Source organism: Colletotrichum abscissum, assembly GCF_030869225.1.
Source record: "Colletotrichum abscissum strain IMI 504890 chromosome Unknown Scaffold_73.1, whole genome shotgun sequence".
In the NCBI taxonomy this organism is placed as follows: Eukaryota; Fungi; Ascomycota; class Sordariomycetes; order Glomerellales; family Glomerellaceae; genus Colletotrichum; species Colletotrichum abscissum.
This window is the reverse complement of record NW_026850518.1, coordinates 38,608-61,516: the sequence shown is the minus strand read 5'-3', so window position 1 is coordinate 61,516 and position 22,909 is coordinate 38,608. Positions and strand designations below refer to the sequence as shown.

Below are 22,909 nucleotides of genomic sequence, written 5' to 3'. Positions count from 1 at the left end.
TGGAGAGTTGGGGAAGGATTGGCGAAAGGAGAATTTCGAGGCGTCGATCCGAACGAGAGGAGTTGGATAGGGCAGAGAACACCAGGCCGGATGGGAAAAGTTGGTTGGGGAGGTTGTGTTGGAGAACCCTTCTTTCAGTGAGACGAGGGGCAGAGTGAGAGTGATGGGACGAAAGAGTGACGCAGAGGTGGCCCCGGTGTCGGTTGAGGGCAGTACCTAGAGTGTAGATGTGGTGGGAGAGGCTGGTCTGTGGTTGGGCGATGCCGCGAAGAGATATTGCTGTCGCTGCCCGTGCGGCGCGTAGGTGTTGAGGAGGAGAAGAGAAAGGAGGGTATGAGAGGAGGGAGGGAGGGAGGTAGTAAGACGGATAGATCGTGAGTTTTGTCAGAGGACAAGACTCGGAGGTGAGGAGGCAAGGTACGGGCACGTCTTGTTCGGTTGAGCCCTTGTGTGTCAATCGTGGGAAAAGACGGAGAGAATGCAAAGGGGCATGCGGCGGTGACCGGTCACAGGGCGTATTTGGCTGGAAGCAGCGAGCACAATACCTTCGTACCTACCTTGCCTACGCAGTGGAGGGCAGCGATAGTCGGGAGCGGCAACAACGACAGGGAACGAGGAAGAGGGCAAGCCGCAAAAGCAGGATAGAGTGACTATAGTACAATGAGAATAGGAATGTCTCCGATACTTGCTGAGTACCTTGGAGTCATGCGAACATGTGTGAAGCTGCGTATTCTTGGAGGCATATTTGGCTGTCGGAGATTGAGTCTGACAAGTATTGGCTCGTATTGAGTACCTCACTTCCATTCAGCAGATGGCCAAGATACCTCGTTCCAGAAACCAAGCAGGTACTTTTTATGGCGATTAAAGCAGGGCCAGCGCCGCCAGCAGACTGACGACCACGGCGCGGACAGGGCGGATGCGAGGGTGTAGTGGGGTTGGGACAGGTTACAGAGTGGGATGACAGCTACGTACCTACCTTACCCTGAGCCCCAGACACTGTGCCAGGTACCTGAGTGATGTACATCGTACGAAGTACCTACCTAGGGTATTGTGGGTGTTCTCGCGGGGCAGGAACGAGGGCAGTCACTGATGCCGTGGAATGAATGATGTCGGTGTCGTTCCTTCCCTCACCTTCCGCTCTTTCCTCTACCTTAATTCGCACCTGCTTTTTGAGTCTTGACGTGCTGGAACATGCCTTCCTCTTTCTCAAGATTACGAAATCGGAGGAAGGAACAAGGCAAGAAACAGACAAGAAGGAAAGAGTCAGACTTTCTTACCTAATACTCTCAATTGCGTAAATAATTAAAACATTTCAAAAAGAGTCCAGACTCGACTTTGTCAGAAACACGCCCGATGTCGCACAATGCCCCCGCCCGCTCTCCCCGCTGTTGCAGTGTATCCGTTGTGTACACGCACATCCTCCAGGAGTCCAGTGTCTCTCTCTCCATTGCTCCCACTTCTTCCTCTTAGGTCTGGAGAAAGGTGAGCAACCGGAGACAAACACAGTTGCAGCCGGAGCCAGCCACACCTTGCAGGTACATGCTGATCCCGTCGCTCTCTCCGCCCATTGAACAATCGCTCCCTGAATATCCACGATACCTCACCAGTATTTACTCGATTGCCGACCTTACTTTGTACCTTGACCGTATCGGCGGCTCAACTAAACATACTCGGATGGGATGGCCACAAGGGTGCTTTTTGGTCGCGTGTTTTACCACTTGCCACAGTACGCAATTGTGTTTCCTACTCCCCGAAATCTCCAGTCTTCAGTCCATCTCCAGTCTCCAGAGACCACCTCCAGAGCACCCATTTCTCTCGTCCCCCCCCCCCCCTCTGCCCGCATTTCCTTTCGTACCCTTAACACAATAAGGTGGGCACCAAGACCACCTGATCTGACTTGGGAGGCGATCGCTCCAGGGCAGGGCAGGGAACAGAGCCCCGAGCCACGCTTCAGCTGACTGTCCGCACGCCAGCTTTTACGTCTCCAGCCTCTCTTCTACCGGTACGGAGTATTGCCAATACGGACATTCGTGCATTTCAGAGTGTCGCAATCCAGCACCTACGCCGCACGCCGTACGTACGCCACAAGATATCCGTATCCGTACCTACCGGTCTACCGAGGTCCCTGACATCATCGTCCCTTTTGACCAATTCGGACTCTCAGAGTCTGCCTCTACTCCGTGCGGATACATGTGTTTCCATAGACGTCCCGCTCAGTACGACGAGTACGACGAGCTCGACCCGAAAATTACAGCCATGCCCATGACCCGTTATTGTGCATGCTATCCTAGCCTGGAACCTGGGCCAGCCTCGCTCTCCCCTTGGGGGGCCCACGAGCACTCAAGTATCGACTACGACTCTCGAGCACCAACAGCAAACACACAGCGGCATCATGCATAACTAGGTGAGCACTAAGACCCCACCCCACACGACGGATTACCCCCCACGACAGATCACCTAATTTAGATAATTTTCCAGACTTCGACTTTTCGACCTTATAACTATAAATTCGATTATTAATAACATAACGCTACTAAATTTAAAATTCTAAATATATACTAATAAATTAAGCTTTTTTTATATTAATTATAAGTATTAGAACTACGATCGGGCGCTATAAACGAGCCTTAGCCTCCCTCTTTACTCTTATAATAGCTTTAATTTATACGAATTACTTATTTAGATCTTATTATACTTTTACTTTTATAATTAACTTATATAATTATATTTAAGCCTTTAGTAACTTAATAACTAATTAAGTATTAGCTAGGGCTACGTTCTAAGTATTTAATTACTTATTTATTTTATTAAATATTAATTTATAAATAACGGAATTATAATTAACTTCGCCCTTATTTCGTACTTAGAGCTTCTAGTACTTCCTAAGGTCTCCCGACTTTTTAAGAGTAATAATATTATAATCTTAAAGTATTTTAAGAACTTTTAGAAATAAGGGCTCTTATAGTAGCGCTTATAAAACGTTTATAAGCTGCGCTATAATAATAAATTTATTAAATAGGGGCTATTATATATTAATAAAGTATAGCCCTATTACTTTTTAATTAGTATATATATTCTATTTTATAAGCACTTATACTTAGGCTTAGAAATAATAATAAAAGAAATTTTATTTTTTAATTAGTATTAAGTTAAGTTAAAAGCCGTAATTTATAAGCTTATTATAATAATATATTTTAAGGGGCGAGAATATTAAAATATTTAGGGGCTAAGTAATATAGTTAGAATATAATAATAAATAATATAAATAAACGTTCTTAAGGTAATATTATTATATAAAATCGTTAGAAACGTAATTATTATACTTATTAATTATAAATAAATGCTTAAATCGGAGTCTCTAAGTCTCTACCTCCGTTTATAAAATAAATATCTTAACTAGCTATCTTAGCCTAATTATATTCGAAATCTATTTATTTATAAAAAACGTAAAGCTTTACGAAGCGTAATTTAATATTTTTATAAAGAACTATTATTATTATATAGTTTACTTTTTAAAAATAATTAATAATAAAAAGTATTAGCTATTTATAAAAATATACTCGAGTATAGAGGTTTAAATACGGTTCCTTAGTATTTAAATATAAATAGATCTTTTTTTAAACTTACTTAGTACTAAATAGTCCTTATTACTCCCTTTTATTAAACCTGTCTCGTTTACATTTTAATAAAAGGATATTAAGATCTTATAAATATTTAAAAGTATTAAGATTTTTTAAAAAGCTTATATAACGTTAATAATAATAAACTTAATATACTTAGAATTTATATAATTATTATAAAAGGGATCTCGAGGTAGGTCGGAACGCTACTATATTAACCTAATTAACTAAAGACTTAACGTAAAGAGAGAAAAAATAAAATAGTAGGTAAAAACTAGTAAGCTAGCCCTTTAAGCTTAGTAATCTAGCTTGTTACGTAATTATTAAGAGCTTAGCCTCGTAGCCTAAGGCTAAGCTATAGGGCCTATAGGGCCCTAATACTTATTATTATAATATTATCCTCCCTTTTATACTAAAGGGTATTATTTATAATATTAAAAAATAAACCTCTAAATTACCCCTTATTTTAGTAAATTTATAGCCGTAATTACTATTATTATATTATTATTATTTCTTAGTAATAATAAATTACTAGCCGTAGTAGTTTCTATTTATATATCTAAGTTTTATAGCGGGCCTTTAGTAATTAATTATTAGTAATAAAATACCTAGAGCGCTATTAATATATACTTAAAGCTCTTTACGTCGTACTAAGTTAGGTCTATATTATACCCTTTTTAATCTACTTAGTATTATAGTTTTTTTTTATATAAATATAATTTAATAACTTTTAAAACCTCGTACTCTAGTTTACTATTATTATTAATAATTAGTAATAACAGGTCTTAGTTCTACTTAGGTAATAAGTCGTTAGCGGCCTTTTTTAGCTTATTTAGGTAAAAGACTAGGTATACTTAGCTATTTATTAGTAATTTTATAATTTATATACCCCCCTATCCGGTATTAATAATAGGCTATAGCCCGGCTTATAATTATTATAACTTATTTATATTAATAAACTTTTAGTACGAAATATTAATAAAGACCCGGTTTTTTAGCTTTAGGTTATCCGGGCGCTAGTAATAGTTAATATACTTCTTATATTATACTTAAATAACTTTTATATTACTCTTAGCGGTCTTCTAGGCCTTATATATCCCCTAGGCTATACGCTATACGTTAGTATAATTTAACTTTTTTTTATAGAACCGAATTAGCGAGTTTATTTAGATTAATTAAAAAAGAGCCGTAGCTAATAACTAAATTCTATTTCGTATAATAATAGCCCTATAGTTTTACTAAGCTAAGTAGTATAAGTAAAGTTAATTACGGGTAGTATATTGCTCTAGTTATTTTAGTATTAATTAATTAATAATCTTAATTATTATAAGATATACTAATTTAGTACTTCTATTTAACTATTTATTTAAGGGTAGTTAACCGTTGATAGCTATAACTTAACCCCGTAAATCTTATAAAACTCCTTTTAGAAATTAAAAATAAATTAGAGGCCTCGGTTTAATATAATAATCTTTAATAAGCTAAAAATAAGTAGTATTCGTTCGTAAAATATTTAGCTTATATTTTTTATTATAATAGTTTTATAATAAAAAATAAATATTACTTTTTTATTTAAGTAGTCTACTATTACCTAAATATTATTAAATCCTTTTTAATTAATAAGGATAGTTATAAAATTAGTAAAAATATACTATTATAAGTAATTAGGTATTAGAAGTAGCCTTAGCTCCCCTAGGGGCTTATTATATAGTTTTTATAATTAGTAATAAGTATAGTAATTCTATACGTATTAATAAGTATTTATTATTAGGCCCGGTTAGTAATATTACTATTTAATTATTTTTATAACCTTATTACGCCCTAGATAAGTAAGGAGCTTTTATTTATAAACCTTATAAATAACTATAATATAAAAGTTCTCCTCCTTAAGTATTACGAGCTTCCTATTTATTATTAATAATCCGTTATTTTAAATAAACTAGTACTCGTGCCCTTTAGTTACTAGCGCTCGTATTAATATAAAGAACGCTATAATAAGGTCTTTATTAAGTTTTAAAATCTTCTCTATTAATAAGTACCCCTAGAGCTCGTTTTTTAATAAGAATAAACTAATTATAAATTATAATTAACTAATTACGGCGCTTAATAATACCTATAACTCTACTATAATATTAAAAAATAGTAGTCTTAATAATAAAAAGACTTAGGTTTTATTAGCCTCTTTTAGTACTTATTAAATACGGATATCCTTTATTTTCCGTAATAAGGCGTTAGTTAGTACGTTCTCTTTCCCTAGGTAGTAATAAATTTAAAAATTAAAATTTATTAATATATTAACTTAATAGGCTTATTATAAGTTAAGTAAGCGCTTAGTTATAAAAAATAATAGTAATTAATAATCTATAATAACGTCGAACTTATACTCGTAGCTTATAAGCTCTGCGCGCTATTTTTCTAAGTATAGTATTATTATTAATATTTTTTTATTATAAATAACGTAGTTAAGCTCTACGTCGCTTATTATTTTTAAATAAAAAGTTACTAAGTACTATAACCTATTATCTTTTTATTATTATAATAGTACTTTAGTATATATTAAGTTAAAAACGTTGGTTTTTAATTACGTTAGTAGCTCTAGTTTAAAATAATAAAAGATTAATACTAACGTTAGTACTAGCTTTATAACTATAAAGGCCGTCTTATAGTTAGTACTAAAATTAAAAAGAACTCCCTTACTTATTAATTTCGTAAGGGGCTTAGTTAAGTAACCGTAATTTTTTATAAATCTCTTATAAAAGTTATAGAACTTAAAAAAGGACTAAATACCCTTAAGTAATATAAATAGCTTTTAGTTTTTAATTATAAAGACTTTCTTTTTATTAAGCTATATACTTTTTATAAAACCTATAAAGCCTAAGTACTTTATAAAAATAATACTAAATTCGTATTTTTTAATATCTATTTATAAGCTTACTTTTTATAAGTAGTTTAGTACTTTAATAACGTACTCTTAGTACTAAAGGGGGTTATTAAAAAAAATTAAAATATTATTTATATACGCTATATAAAAGTTATCTAAGTACTCTATTAGTATTTCGTTTATATATTATTAATATATAATAGGCCCGTTATAAAGCTTAAAAAGTACTACTTTATACTTATATACCTTATAGCGGGTTCTAAATATTATTAAATTTTTAAAAGCTAAGTCGAGGTAAATATAGTAAAAGGCCTATTTAATATTTAGTTTAATAAATACCTTTACCCTACTTAGCTACGCAAGGGTCTTATTAATAAGTAATAATAAGTAATAATCTTTTTTTATAACCTTATTAAGTTTATAAAAGTTTATATAAAAGCGTAAACTACTATTGTACTTTTTTATAAATAGCGTTAATAATATAAAAAGAGTATTACTTAGCTTAATAAATCTTTTTTATAAATACTTTAGTAAATAAGCTTTTATAGCCTTTAGCTTAAGTATTAACTATTTATATAAAAAGTAATAAATTAGTTTCTCTCTATTACTATTTAGGAGCTCGATTTTATAATTATATAACTTATAAAGTACTATTATATTGCTAGCTATTTTATTAAAAACGTCGGTCTAGGGCCGTAAATACTTCGATAAGTTTATTATTATAAGGTTATAAATAACTTAATCGTCGTTAAATAAGGGGTTTACTTCCTCTTTTTTATCTTTTATAATATAGTTAAGCTTATAAAATAATATAAAGCCTATTTTAATATCGTTCTACCTAAGGTTCTTTTTAAAAGCGGGAGTACTAATAAAAATAATATTTATTTATATTATTACTAAGTATAGTTTTTATTACTTAGCCCTTTTTACTAAGGCGATATTAATATTATTAAGGGCGCGCTCTATTTTCTTTATATTCTTAGCTTTATTTAACTACTATATCTAGCGAGCTATTATTTTTAGTAAGCGTAGTAATACCCTAATTAGTATACCCTTTACTTATTATTACTAAAACTTTTAGTTATAGCGGGTTATATCTATCTCGAATAGGTCCTATTAATAATTAGTATTAATTTAGTATTATATATTAATAACTTCTAGAGTATATAAGTCCTTAATATCCTTAATAATAATAAAATGTATCTTTTATAATAATAAGTCCTTAAGCTACATTAGCCGTTAGTAACGAATATTAAGGTTTACCCCGTAATACTTAAACTATTTCCGCCCTAAAATTAGGTCGTAGTAGCCCGTATTAAGCTAAAAAAGGAGTATTTTTTAAAAAAACCCGTTAATTAATATATAAATTAATAGTCTATATTACGCTAATATTATTTAATTATTTTTTATTAAACTTAGTAATAGGGATTAAGTATTATAATTTATAAAATAAGGCCGCGCAGAACTATTATAATAAAAAGATTATATAATTATTTATAAATCCGTACTTATTAACTCCTATATTAAATAAGGCTCTTAGGCAAATTTTATATTTATTAAATACTAATATAAGCTCTACTTTAAGGGGCTAGCCCCCTATAAGATCCTATAAGTTTACTAAATTAATTACTAATTTTCTATTTTTTTTATATATATCCCCTAGCTAAAAGTTTACTTTTACTAAGGGTTTTAGTTTTTTAAACTTAATTCTATTTTAGTAGGGTTTATAGTAGCGTTAATTATAATTATAATAGTCTTTAGCTTCTTAAAGTAATTTTTAAAAATATATTTAGTATTATTATAAATAAAGTAAGCGCTATTATTCTTAAGCTTTTAATATAGGGCTTTAGGGATTGTTTTATAAGTAGAAGTATAATCTCGGTCCTATTTAATACTTCTAATACTTCTATTATTTTCGCTACTTTTATTACTTTTACTTAAGGTTTAGCGAGCTTAATTAAAAGCCTTAACTAAGTAATCCTTTATAAAAGGGGGCTATATTACGTTAGCTAACTAAGTAACGTACTTAATATATTTCTAAAAAATAACTATATTATCTAGGTACTTCGATATAGCTTAATTATAAAAATATATAAGTAGCTTATTATAAAAACGGCGCTTTTATTAAGACTTTAAAAGCTTATTAATACGTACGAGCTTAGTAAATATAGAGCGCTTTTAATAAACGTTTTTAAATATAATTATAAGTACGTTTAGCTTATAATTAGTATTATTTATAGTAGTTAGGTTAATATAAACCGACTTAAGCTCGTAGAGTAGCTACTTAGTTATAATAATCTTATTAGAAGTTAATATTAAGTATATAAACTCTATAATACTACTTTTAATCTTATTAATAATATACTCTAAGTAGTACCTATTTATACTATAATTAGTATTCTCTAAGTACTTTATAATATACTAAAGTTAATAATTAAATTTAAAGCTAGTATTATTACTTATAAAAATAAGTACGTTAAGTATTTTTTAAGAGCTATAAGTAGTAGGATAGGACGAGGCTAGAGTAATCTCGTAGCTACTTTACGTTTTTAAGTATACTAGCTATTACTTTAGCATACTAAGAGTAGTAATATTTTAAATAAAGCCGGCCTAGAAGCCGTTTTCTAACTACTCTAGTCTCTTAGCTATAGCTATATTACTAATATAAGTTTAAATAAGAGCTTTTTTTATAATATAAAGCTCTATAATAATAATACGTATAAAGTCGAGGTTTTTACGGATTATTATATATAAGTACTTAGTACTATTACTTAACTAGCTAATAGTGAAGGCGAGGACCTACTTTAATTAATACTAAGTAATATATATTTTTAATTACTATTTAATTTACTTAAATAAGGTCTTTTTATTATTTTTAAAATATAGCTCCTAAATAAGGTCGAGGTTAATATACTACTTAGTATTCTTTTTAAAAAGAATATTATTATAAATATAAATAGGTAAAATAAGCTAATTAGCTATGTTATTAAAGTACACTAAGTAATTAGCCTAAGTAGTAAAGGGTAAGAAGCGCTTTATTAATTAGTTAAATAGTACGATTTTAAGGTTAATAATTAAGAGCTTAGCGCCTTTATTAAAGCTTATAATACTTTATTAGGACTTATAAAAGTAGTAACTTTATTAAAAACCGTTAATATAAAAAAAGACCTAGCTTCCCTAACTATATTTTTTAACTATTATATTTAATAAAGGGAGTATATACTTAAAGAGTATTAATTATACTACTTATATATAATTAATTCGGTTAGCTATTGCTTAGCTTTTTTATACGCTTTTTTAGTAGGAGTAGCTAGTTAAGATAATAAGTAATTAATTAATTAAAATATTATCGTTCCGTTTTTAGAAAATAGTTAGTTAAGTAACGTTAAATAGTATTATAAAAGGGATCTTAAAGTAGGTCGGAACGCTACTATATTAACCTAATTAATTAAAAACTTAATATAAAGAGGGAAAAAATAGAATAATAAGTAGAAGTTAGTAAGCTAGCCCTTTAGGCCTAGCGGTCTAGCTCGTTACGTAATTACTAGGAGCTTAGCCTCGTAGCTTAAGGCTGAGCTATAGGGCCTATAGGGCCCTAGTGCCCACTACCGTAATATAATAAGTTTATAGTATTAAGAGCGTAGGATTCTTATATAAAAATTTATTTATTTACTTCTTTTTAAATAAGTACTAGTCGCTACTCTATTAAAAAATACGTATTACGAACTCTTTAATTTAAGTATAAATTAGAGCGAACTCTAACTAGCCTTATAGAATTACTTAATAAGTAAAGGATTATTCTTAGTATTTACTAAGCCTTTAGTAATCCTCTTTCGATTTTTTAACTATTATAGTACTTTATAACCGGCTCGAGAGGGTAATATAAGGGATTTCTTAGTTTATAATAGCTTTCCGGATTAACTTACTAAAGCTAACGTCGTATTATACGTTTTTAATATATTCTTTTATATAATTAGGTATAGCGAATTTATTAGTAATTTTAGTATAATTTTTACGATTTTTTTTAATAATTTATTACTTATGTATTATAATAATAGTAGTGTTAAAAGAGGGAAAAAATCGTCTAAATGGGGTGATCTGTCGTAGGGGGTGATCCGTCGTGTGGGGTGGGGTCTTAATAAGTGCGGGCAGTGGGCACCGCTGAGCACAGCAGACGACTCTCTGGCACCAGACCATTACAGACGCACACCAGAGCCATGAGGAATGCTTGGCTTGCGCAGTGAGAGCCCGCCAACGACAAAAGACGTTGGTCATTAGTGCCAGCACCCTCAAACTTTCGCCGCCTTCCGTCTCACGGCCCCAACCTCGACCTCGACCTCGATCTCGACCTTCACCACAATCAACGCCAATGCAATAACATGGAGAGAAGAGGAGCCCCTAGAGACAACAGCCTGTCAGACTTGACGGAAATGGCGTCTGTTCGCCCCCGGATCTGTCCCCAATGCGGCCATGCCTATCAAACTAGGCCGCTTCACAGCCCGCTAAAACTTCTGCCAGCCGAACTTTCAAAAACTTAGACTTTTGCGCCCTCTTCTCTGCAACTCTGCGACTCATTAAGCAGCCCTCGATAGCACACGATGGATTCGAGAGCTCTGTCACAAGGCCACTCACCACTGGCTCAGCAGCGTCCAGCTGCCCCTTCTGTTTACCTTTGCATCGCATCGCGTTGGGTGAGGGTGAGGGTAGGGCGCCTCTTGGCTTGGTTTTCTCGGAAGCTTCTCACCGATCAAATACCCCTGCACTGGCGCTAGCACATCCCCAGCGTTCCATTCAACAATCATACCGTCGCTCCGTCTTCCGCCTCCCGCCTTGGAAAGACAACCAGAAGGGCCAGGCTTCTGTTGTCTCTTGTCACACTCACGACGCCCTCATCGCCAGAGTACGGGGCAGCTGCCAGGAATGCTCACTCTGCCCACTGTAGAGGACGGCATTTCTCTGAAGACTTGGGGTAATCTCGCAGCCCGGGGATACCGTATTGCTAAGATGAGGTAATGAGGCGCTGGCGTGGCTGAGGTTCTATTTGCGATTCAAGCCCGAGATTAGCTACGAACCCTGACCGAAGCATTTTGCAATGCCAGCAGCCTAACTCACGATGCTTCCGGGCATGTCATTCAATATGTATGGGCCTCACCAGGGATGGCTCCTTTCGGGGAAGCCTCCCGCTGAGCGTCACTCGTCGTCGTCGCGCTGCACTACCAGGCACTACCCGACACCTCAACTGACGCCATGTTTTCTTGGGAACTTGGAAACATCGGACGACTGCCGCTTCGGGAGCAAGCAATTGGGCCTATTGAGCCACAGAAGTTCGCAATCGACCCGTCCATTGTCCAGAGAAACGCATTGTCCAAAGCTTGCCAGCTGTGCCAGCTCATCGATCCAAGACTGAAAGCATCCCACATTCCACCCACGAAGGCGAGCCCAAGACGTTGAGCGAGGAACTGGGCGACGACAACCGTCAACGTCGGTCAGCGTCACATCACGTTCCTACTGTCACTTCTTGTTTGTTTCCGCACGGCCCGCGGGGGTCGCTTCTTTTCACCTACCTATCTCGGCCGGCAGTCGACGTACGCCTCATCTGATGATCTGAATCACAACCAACAGTCTATGTACTACTACCTATCCGTGCTCCGTACCAGTATCCGGGGCAAGCAAGCATGCTCACCGACGATCGCCGGCCCCCATGAATGGCTGAACCCCCACACCGCTGTCCAGACTTTGGAATCTCCCCACGGCAACCTACTTGCAGTTGCAACGCCCTTGTTTCGTTATCTCTGCTCCTCCATATGTGAAACTTTCTGGTGTTACCACTGCCACGCAAACGACAGTCTGGTCTTTCCAATAATGACAAGAATGCCCAAGATTCACCGATACCGGCATGATGCTATCTTGCCGCTAAAGAACGCTACTTGGGCAATGGATGAACCCATCAACAGACAACGCACCGTTAGCTGAGTTCGTCCACAGGAACCCCGTTGCGATGCATGAAGCTATGGAAAAGGGAGCCGCAGGAATTCCACTACAGTCCAACTTCACCTGAGCCAAGGCATTAACCCCGGCCGTCTTGATCGGTGAGAATTCACGACGACTTCATTCTTGCCCGCACTTTCAGCTCAATTCCCGAGCACCTAGAGCGGTGCAATCGCACACGTGCCCGATTGCTGCTTTTTCCTGCCACGCGCGCTCGCCATGATACCACCCTCCAGCTGCAAGCCACATGCAGAGAAGTCAGTTCTCGTGATAATCAGGAACTCAAATCCGACATTATTGGCCGACTCGCTGCTTCGATGCGGCCGCTAAAAGGCTCTGATGCATCTGACACACACCGCTCAGAGACTCTTCTGTTGAGACTAGTCAGAATCGGTGTCCATCCGGAAGGGATGGTGCAGCCAACCGGCTTGGTGCCCGCTCCTCGCTGAGTCGCGGGCCTGGGCATTCCTACTCTGGGACCTGGCCTTCCGTCCGGGGGTTCGACCTCTCTCACCTCTCCCCAACCCCGGAAGCCCAACATGTGACCCCGGAACGGCTCAATAGGATGCGGTTCCGGCTGCACCCGGGACCGGCCGGTCGGCTAGGATAGACTTTGTCTCCGCGTTTACGACTCCACCAGTTCCGCCCGCCGCCGGGTATAGGTCGTCCTGACTCGCCGAGGAAGCGGCACTTTGGTTTTTATCCGACACAACCTCAGATGGTTTAGGGACCTGTTGATTTGGATCATGTTGCCGGCGCCATTATCTAGAATGAAAGTTTTCGAAGTTTGGTTTGAGGTTTTCAAAATGGGAAGGAGCGGGGATCGGAGGAGACAGAGCCTTATTTCAGAATCCTCATCTGAAAGCTTAAGCAACGTCGCTCAGAGAGCCGTGATATTCCAGAGCATTGCGCAGATCATGAAATTATGAAGAAATTTCCTACTTGCCCTCCGGCCGTTAGCCATGAGTTTGGCTGTTAGGTTTGGAAGATCCAGGCGACTGGCTTTCTGAAGTGTCTCGAAGGCTCATACCCAAGACGTCTACGCAAAGTCTTGGAAGATGGAGAACTCACGAGCTAATATAGCGAGATAAGCGAGGAAGAAAGATTCTTGCGCCTTTGCATCTCTTGATGGTGCGCCTCAGACAAGTCGCCAGACAGGCGGTTTGAGGTACTCCCAAACAGACGAGCGGAGAAGATCAACATGCCATATCGAAGCACTCGAGACGATGGCTTTATATCATCAATCACATCCTGCTACATCGACGAGAGCTGACATTTGTGGTAGACAACATGTAACTGTCCACGCGTGGGCAAAGGCCTTGTAGCCGGCACCTTACTTGTCATGATGTATTCTCATACTGATATCTTGCATATCACATTCGTCTTCCAGATATGATCGACTTTATCCTGTGTTGTCTACGTCTTCACCGGCGGTCGAATCACTCTGTCAGTTTGAGAAGCATCTCCATATCTGTGTCATTTCCACAATCACAAGCTCAACATATACCTTAATGGCGCTTATCATGAACAGTATCGAGGCTTCGGATGTTGTGCTCGCAACTTCCCCATTGCTAGTCTGCAGTCCTACATGCCACCCATATGTAGCGGGCAAAAAAACCAGTCAGTGGCTACCTTGTACGGGGTATGACAACTTACCACAGGTCTGCAGTGCTTAGAATAATAATACCGAGCGAGTTAGCACCGTCAAGCGTCATATTCATACGTATCCAGTAGTAGCCTGGGAGGAGAATACCGCTTCAATCACCCAGCTTTCCTTGGGTATACCACCCATGACGTCGCCGATATCTGTCTATAACGCTTACAGAGACTCTACTACGAGACTGTGAGATTGCTGACAGCCTCGTGTGTGTCACGATGGTTGTTCTGGAGTCTTGTGTGGCCGTGTACACACTAACTCAACTCTATGTTATCAACCCAGACACAATCATAGCTACAGAATAGTCTCAAGAGGATTCAGGAGAACGGCGGATTCCCATAGCGCCAGTCTTTTAACCTCAACTTCTTGCTATCTTCTGAACCTACTTCTCTGCCTTGTTTTAGCACCCACAAAGGAGTATCAATTGACCGTAATGTACAACTTGTCAACCTTGCCGACAGCTACAGGCTCCTGGCACTCATTTTCGTGACCAGCGTTATCCAGTCTAAACTCCTTCGAAACGTTCTGAACCAGCTCATTAGAAGCCATCATGACCCTGACATCCCCGGACAGACAAGATGGGATACAAAACCAGAAGCGATTTGGCAAGCTCGTAAATGATCACTACCATGCCGCTGCTTGGATCAAGGCAAGGAGATAGAAGCATCACTATAAGAATGCCATCATAGTATGAGGGGTAACACGCGACGCCGCGAGCGAGCGAATTGCAATGACCGGCCCAGCGGTGATCGTGTTTGATGAGAGGCGTCATCGGCAACTTGAACAAGGCAAGACAAGCGTTTGATAAGGATGATGATGGACGAGGATATGAGCAGCCGCGAGATACATGAGACGCATATGCCGCTGCTGCTTCTGCTCGTGCTTCTACATATCAGGCCGGTGTTACCCTGCTGTCTCTCCAGGCTGTACCATTGCCAACGCTTCACGCGGTGCAGCAGTGCAGACGAGACAGGCATTATGCAAAGACGTTGAGGAGATTGCATCCTGCAGCCACCGGCGTGCGTATTCACGTATCATACCTAGTAGAACTCGGAAATCTTGGCCCGAGGCATGCATGAAGAGATAAGCACGAGACGCGCTTCTTTCTTCTTCTATTCCTCGAACAGGCGGCGACGTGATACGGCATGGTCTACTATAGTTCTGCAGATACCGGTACATGTACACCGAAGCGAATCGAGTCGATACGAGATGGAGAACCATACACGTCCACCCCCTCGACGCGGTTTGAACGCGGGTGAAAGTGGCATCTACATACGGCCGCGTCTAATTTCGCGGCCGCGCGTTGGACGTGACGTTTGGTCGTTTACGGTTCCTGTGCCGTAGGATTACTGCCTGCCGAGATTGTCAAGTGTGATGAGATGGGCGGGACCTTGCATGACGATGTGCGAACTCATTTACGGGGAGGACATGATGCGGCGTGTGAGTGTCCCGTCGGTTATCTGTCAAGGCAATCTGAACGACATTATCAGACTGTGAAATTGGACACACTTCCAGGCCGGGTGGATTCTAATCTCCTGATCTTCATTCGACCACTCGTGGATTGCGATAGAGAAAGAAATGAGGAAACGTGATATTGGAAGTAGGAAGGCTTGCACCCTCCACCTGGCGTTATCACAAGCTCATGATAGCCAAGTCCGAATACTAGAACAGAAGCATCGCGAGTTTGGTGCACACGAAAAGCCTGCAAAGGCTCTGGGCGCGAGAACCGCAAACTCGCCCCGGTTCCTTGGTCTCGGTCTTCATGGGCCGCCGCCACGATCCCGTCGCTTATCTCTGCGGCGGCCTTCCGTGGCCTGCGGGCTACGGGATAACATCGCGCTATTGAAGTCCTTTCCTTGCGCGCACGGACTTGAACGTGACTGTCGTTGCATTTTTTGTTCAAGTAGTTGCGATGGCGGCATTTGGGGAAGGATCACGAAACTGTTCTTTGTTGTGGTAGAGAGAAGCAGGAAATGTGTTTATACCGATTTTCACGGAAACATGCGGCGAGATTTTGGGGCCGCACAAAAGACTTGACCGTTGGAAAAACATGGTTCAGCCTTTGGTGGAATCCGGGGCAATGGGTATAGTATTGCCGGGTTCAAGGTTTCCAGGACGCCGGGTCGGCTGGACTTTCATGTTTTTCTTTGCGAGTCAGGTCTCCGGGTTGCCTCCCCCGTTCTGATTTGGATGGAATAGAGTTTGTGGGTTAATTACCTCAAAGGTGTACGCAGTATGGAGTAGGTAATCAAATTGGACATTGTTTGGACGACGGGCCATGTCATCCTGCTTGCGAACTGTCATACTGAAAGCAGCATTGGTACATTCTTGGGCGAACGGGATGGCAGGGGTATTCTGTAAGTGCTACGACTTGTATTAGTGAAGTTGAATCGATGACATGTCCACCGATCCCGCTCTGCTCGCGACCGCGGCTGCCCGTGAGAGAAGGATGAAGAGAGTCTGAGAGAAGTCAGGCGCCCAAGAGGAACCGCATTGGAATTTCCCTTCCGAAGAGAGGGCCGTCGTGGCGGAGGGCACGGGCTGGTGGGAGCGGGTTGGTCGGGTCCGGTGTTGGTTCGGCATGGAGCGAGGCCAAAGTTTTGCGGTGTGAGAGGTTGGTCTCCTTACATCTGTCGGTAAAGCAAGGCTTGTGTTTCCCCCTGACTCTAGCGATTGCATCCGGAGTGCTTTCCATTCAGTAGCCGACTGGAGGCTTCGGAATGTGTTGTGGAAGCTTCTCCAACGTGTTCGCGGGGAAGCACGGCAGCGCGACTGGGCCGCCTCTTTGAAGTGCCGGGCAAGTTTACTCTGAAGAGGGACGAGTTCGGTCTCGTCAAAAGATTTGGGGCCCGGGGTGGGGTTACTGGCCCAGAAGACACAGGAATGGCATTCAACACATCAAACGGCATTCAGACAAGCTCATGGGTCACTGTCCATTTGCGGTTCATCAACTTTCTATGTGCCAATGCTGGCAGCGTGCCGTTGCCGAAAGCAGGCGAACCGGTAGATGATGGTGTCCTTGGCCGACGAAATCGATGTGGTTCTCGACTTGCGGCGCGGGTGGTGTGAGTGTACTTACTCACGCTTATGATGGGCTTGTGTGGTATGGCTACAACCAACCATTGACAGAGTCTTGGGGCTTTGCCTCTTTGTACATCCAATTCGATGGACCATTGTTGACGGCTTGGATATGTTTCTAGGCGAGGTTAGAGAACGACAGGTAGGCGCGCAAATCCGGGGGCGTTCTTCACTCTTTGCATTCCTCAATGGGGTCTACACCTTGTGGAAGCGTTGCTTTGTGGAAGAGAGACACCGAAAGAAATGGGAACATGCGGAGAGAGAGAGGTGCAAAGCCACGCGGCGTGCGTCTGGGGTGGTTGTGGTCGCGCCACGACGCCACGACGCCGTCCCCGCTGCGAACCTACGGGCTGCGAACTGCTGGTGCCAGCGTGATCGTGGCTTCGTGGCTGCGTGGCTGCATGAGGTGCGCCCGGGAGGTGTGTTGGCTGGCTGGCTTAATTCTCTCGACTCGAGTCTGAGGGGTGGTATTGGGGTCGTTGGTTGGATCACGAGGGGGGTAGTCTAAACGAGATCAAGTTTTTTTTTGCCATTATGGTTACCTTATGTTTAGGTCCGGCTTACATGGGTGGTTGCAGAAGAAAAATGCATCCGAGTGTCAGCGTTCGAAACTTTCTGCGATTTGGATTTTCCCCCTAGGTAGGTTTTGACGGTCTTGGTTGCCTGTACGAGAATGGGAAGATCGAGATCTGGGTTCACGATTGTTGCGGTGAGCTGTCCGCGGTGAGCACGGCCGAGATATCGTACCCCGGTTGGGCGCAAAGACGAAGGCAACTCGCAAGACGGGAGGCCGGAATCGGCGCTACTGTAAATGGTGTCTTGGGACTAACCGTCGCTATTGTCAACTCCAAGTCTCCAACAGGATGGGAAACGGACAACGCTACCCTATAATCTGGAGACTTCAATGCAGGATGACGATTTGTCCAGCGTAGACGGGCATGGGACTAAGAGAAACGCTCAGACGGACGGACGGGGGGCGGGTATGCGGTTCGGACATGCCTTTTGCCCACTTGAGCATCTGTTGCCTTAGTTTAGCATGTTTAGTTCCTCCTCTCCCCCCTTGCCATGCCTTTTTTTTTCGGCCTTCGGCACCGGAGGATATTTTCCCTCATGTCGGGTTTTGTCTGCACTTGCTGGGAACTTGGGAGCTGGGAAAGTGGGAAGTGGACGATTCTCACAGGCATAGAATTGGGGGCCTGGAGACCCTAGGTTCTCCGGCTCCTTTGTGTGTCGTGAGGTTTCGGGAACTTGATATGTGGGTTTCAGGGCGTCTCTCGGATTCTGCGGAGGAAGAGACGCATCATGCGGATGCTCTGGATGGATCATGGAGATGTGGTGACGGGCGAGTGAGACCCAATTACAAGCGTATGATATCCGCTATTCCATGGGGAACTCTCGGCTACCGGGACTTGGGAAGCTTGGGGGGACTCGTCTGGAGCCCTCCGAGTCCCATCTTTTGCTCTTCATGCCCGTTGCCGTGATGTAGGCCAAGGTTTCCGGAGGCCTGGGAGACATGCTGCTCCGGAGCAACCAGCCGGCTCGGCTTCTCCTGGCGATTCTGCGACCTTTTTGCTTTACCCAGATGCCGCACGCACGCACGCACGCACGCCAGTGTGAACAGCCGAGACATTCGAGTGCCCAGCGACGAAAAGGAAGATGGAGCGCTTGGTCGTCAAACGTGGACTCACTTGAGCCCGCATGCGTAGTTCAGCCCATGCCTCCCAGCTCCAGGCCGCCGTTAGCAGTGGACGTTCAAGTAGGTAATCGAACGGAAGGGGGTGTTCTAAAAGCCTGAACTTCAAAGTTTCCGGACAGCAAACATGTGGCGTCGGCCGTCCGCTCTTGGGGATGAGATGGCAGGCCGGAGACTAAGGAAGTAAGCGCAAGCGCGGGGGCTACCGCTACGTTGTGACATTGACCGACCATCGCCTATTGGGGGCTATTTTCTTGCGATAAGGAAGATGAGATCAAGATTGATGATTTGCTCGAAGGCTTTGCATCGCTTCAAACTCTGGGAGGGTTAATTTCCCTGAACTGACGCCGGTCTCGGTGTAATTCTTTCTCGCTGATAAGTCCGTTGCATTGCGTCTCATCTCATGCGAACTACGGACACACTGATACAGTATCTATGTACTATCTAGGCTCGCTCACTCACTCACTCAATCAGTCAGTCAATCATATCCCTGGCTGCTAGCTCACCTGTCATATTTGCGATCATCAGCCACGATATCGAGGGTACAGATAACACGAAGCCACTTTTCTCTCTCTCATCCTTCGACGTGGATGGGTGTAGTTATCGTCTTATTTGACGTTTTCATGAGCCAATAGAGTAAAACATTGCTCTATTCGGACGAATCTTAAATTGGCCCAAAACTTTTTTCACTTGACTCTTGCCATCTCATCTCACGAAGTTTGTTTCCATTATTCATTTTCTCACAGTGATACATTTCCGCCTCATTTTCCGCGCGTCTAGCAACCCATTCGATAATCCGATGATTGGGTACAGCCCTTCTTCTTCTTCTCCCCAGGCAACGCAATGGGGCAGAGTATGAGCCGTCAAGGCCGTCCATCAACCCCTGAACCCTTCGTCTTCAATAGCGCGAGCGGGACCGCAAAAAAAGAGCGGGAAAAAAAGAAAGAAAAGAAGGATCCAGGAACGACATCATCGTCATCCTTACGGGGCCAGTCAGTGGTGGTGGGGTGAACAAGAATGATCCACGTTTTGCAGGTACGGAGTACGAATTGCTCTGTACCTCCTTACCCATGGGGGGTTTTCCTTCCCTTTTTCGTACTCTGCTGTTCTGCCCGGGACAATATCCCTGTTTGCGCTGCGTGTCGTGTGCCTCGTTGCTGCATGCCCCTGACGGGGAAGAACCCTCTTGTCGTTTCTTCTTCTGCTGCGACTCGGGCGTTTTTTTTTCCCCCTGATGTGATTTTTTGTCGTCACCCGGGAGAGACGAGGAGCAGTACCCAATTTTAAGAATTGCTCCACAAGCAACGCCGAGAGACACGGAGGATGGGTTTGTCTGAAGCGGCGGCGAACGGAAGGGAGTCACCACAGCAGCGAAAGCCAGCAGAAAAACCGCGCATGTTAAGGATTGAGGCCAGCGGAAGGATCGTAGAGTTTAGAGACACGGAGACTTTGTCACTTTTGATGATGAGAATACGTCAGCTTCAATATGCTCTCCGTGTCGGCTTTTACCTCCAGACCGCGAAGCTTTTTCTCATTGCCCACGAGGGGGAATGTCTTCAGGGAGTGGCCTTGTCGGAAGCTCACCTGTCAAACGTCTCTTAGCCCGAGCTTTTTCGTTTTGTTTAAACTTTTAAGGGGGAAAGGGGACCTGGGGGAATTCGGAAGAGTCCTAGCAAGCGAGATGCCGCAGTCCGGCTGGTGTTGATCTTGCCATTGCTTTGTTCCTCCCCGCAGACTTCATCTTTGTTCCTCATGTTTGATACTGTCCGTCAGCCGTCCATCTCGAACATTGGCTTCCTCCGGGGAACAAGCGCAAAAGTCCAGTGCCTACTAGGTAAGGACACTGCAGTAGACGGCGGCGGGCGGCGGGCACATCTTTCTCATCCAATCCCGCAACCTCCACATTGAAAAACAGGCCGCTTACATACTAGCCCATCGCTATTTGACCAGAGGAAAACCAAGGCCCCGCGGACCAGCAAAAGAAATAACGTGTGGGATAATTACACCGGGAAATACAGCTGTGGTTTGCAACGTACCTACTGTGAGTTGGGGTTTACTCATTACAAAAATACAAGAGTTTCTCGTATTTCCATATGGGGACAAATTCAAGCCCCCTACACCGGCATCCAGTGATACACTGCCGCACTAGACTCTAGAGTGTTCACAAACAGTTTCTGAATGCGGATTGGACGTGGCCTGGAACTGGGACTTGTTCAAACCGGACCAGCTGAAGACGATGAATGGATCCTCAACGCTGGGGACGGAGCTGCTTTGTTGGTCTACGCAGTATTAGCTTGACCAGCTGTCAATCATCAGTGCGTATCTCCAACCTCGAAGGGCTCGCTGTCAAAAGTGTGTCTAGCCGTCTGCCAACCACCCTGGTCGATTTATTTGCTTGATCCCAGATGTGCGCGCGTGCGTTTGATGAGATAGCCGTCCGTGTCTCTCTGCGGGTACCATCTTCTTTTTTTTGCAACCCCGGAAACTATCTCACTCTTACGGAGTACCTTACACGTGTACACCATATCACACCGCGTGGCCTGGGGTTGTTGTTTAAAAAAGAGAGAGCCAAGTCAGAGGCAGTTGGACCTTATCTTTTGGGGCCATGCATGGGGTCGAAGTTTGAACGGAGGGGCGTGTGCGCCCATCCTGTTCATCTTTCCCACTTGGGATCTCAGGTGAAGTGAAGAGCATGAGAAGCAGATGAAGGAGTGAGAGAAAGAGAGGTACAGAGAAACAGAGACGGGACGGGAGAGAGATAGAGGAACCATGATCTGCTAGACCTGGCTGACACTTCTCCGTCTCCTGGTGCCGCCATGTTCCTTGTTCCTTGAATTGGGTGGTTCCAGACCTAGGAAACATCCTGTTCGCTGCCCAGTACTCCGTAGTCCATCCACCCTTGAACCTGCCCGGCGAGCGCGCGCGTGCGCTATCTTTTGCCTTGCTGTATCCGTCCCCGTTCAGAGTTCCCCATCCCCATCCCCAGTCCACCACAGTGGGTGTGAGTGAGTGAGTGACTGAGCAGGTGAATATGCCCAGTGAGTGAGAAGTGTGGTGTCCATCTCATCCACACCCGCTCTTTGTGGGAATACACAGCAGTGTTTCCATTATCCATAGCATGGCCCAATATCTACACACCCTTTCCCACCCTCCCCGAATCCGTCCCATCCCATCCGTCCCCCATCGTCGTCACTCGTCCTCGGACATTGCATTGCAGCTCACTCGCAACTTACTCATCTTTCTCTCACTCTGCTCTCACTCATCCTCGCTCTCTTACATACTCTCACACTCTAATCACCTTTCTCTCTCTTGCAAAGGAGGCGCAGGTTGTAGCAGGACGATATCTTGGCTTCCTATACCCCGTCTGTGCCTTGAGTCTCTCGCAATCCTTTTTCTTCGCAGTCCTCTTGTTTCTGTTTATTCGTCTCTTATTCGGCTTATACCCCCTCGGCGCAGCCACCGGTACCTTACCTTTCAACCCACCATCCATCGGCACAGCACATCAGCACTGCGACGAAAGAAACACTCGGGTTTGGAAACTTGCGGCCCTTGCACCGGCGCATTCCCGACGAACCGCCTTCTTTGGTACCGGATGCTACGACGAAGCAGCGCTCGACACTTGCAGCAGATCCTCCATGTTTCGCGCGCTACGTCACTGTCACCAGGTTCGCAGATTGAAACAAGGAGAAGAAAGGCAATAGCAGAAGCAGCAGCAACAACAACAACATCAACGACAGCGGTAATTCCACCACTGCACAACGGAACACAAGAGTTAAATTGTTGCATCACCAAATACCACCAATAACAGGGCCATATCGCAGACCACACACACAGAGCAGCGAGCAAACGCCAAGAGTGAACGAGAACCCAAGCACCACGACTTCGTCCCATCGTCGGCGCATCCAAGTGAATCCTCGATCACCGTTGAGCAACAGTTCAACAACCACTTCTTACTCCAGACGACAGTGTTGGACAAAGGTGCACCGCCAACG

General features: G+C 42.5%; 2 protein-coding genes across 2 annotated transcripts; one reads left to right on the top strand and one right to left on the bottom strand.

Annotated features, from left to right (window-relative positions):
* Window positions 1–18,250: 18,250 nt before the first annotated feature.
* Window positions 18,251–18,550, bottom strand: CABS01_15773 (uncharacterized protein; the record flags this gene model as incomplete). Its single annotated transcript, XM_060549107.1, has 1 exon — window positions 18,251–18,550. One exon carries the CDS (start codon window positions 18,548–18,550, stop codon window positions 18,251–18,253), a length of 300 nt encoding a protein of 99 aa, XP_060390963.1.
* A 3,485-nt stretch (window positions 18,551–22,035) lies between these two features.
* Window positions 22,036–22,722, top strand: CABS01_15772 (uncharacterized protein; the record flags this gene model as incomplete). The annotated part of the gene is made up of 1 exon (XM_060549106.1): window positions 22,036–22,722. One exon carries the CDS (start codon window positions 22,036–22,038, stop codon window positions 22,720–22,722), a length of 687 nt encoding a protein of 228 aa, XP_060390962.1.
* Between the last annotated feature and the right edge of the window lie 187 nt (window positions 22,723–22,909).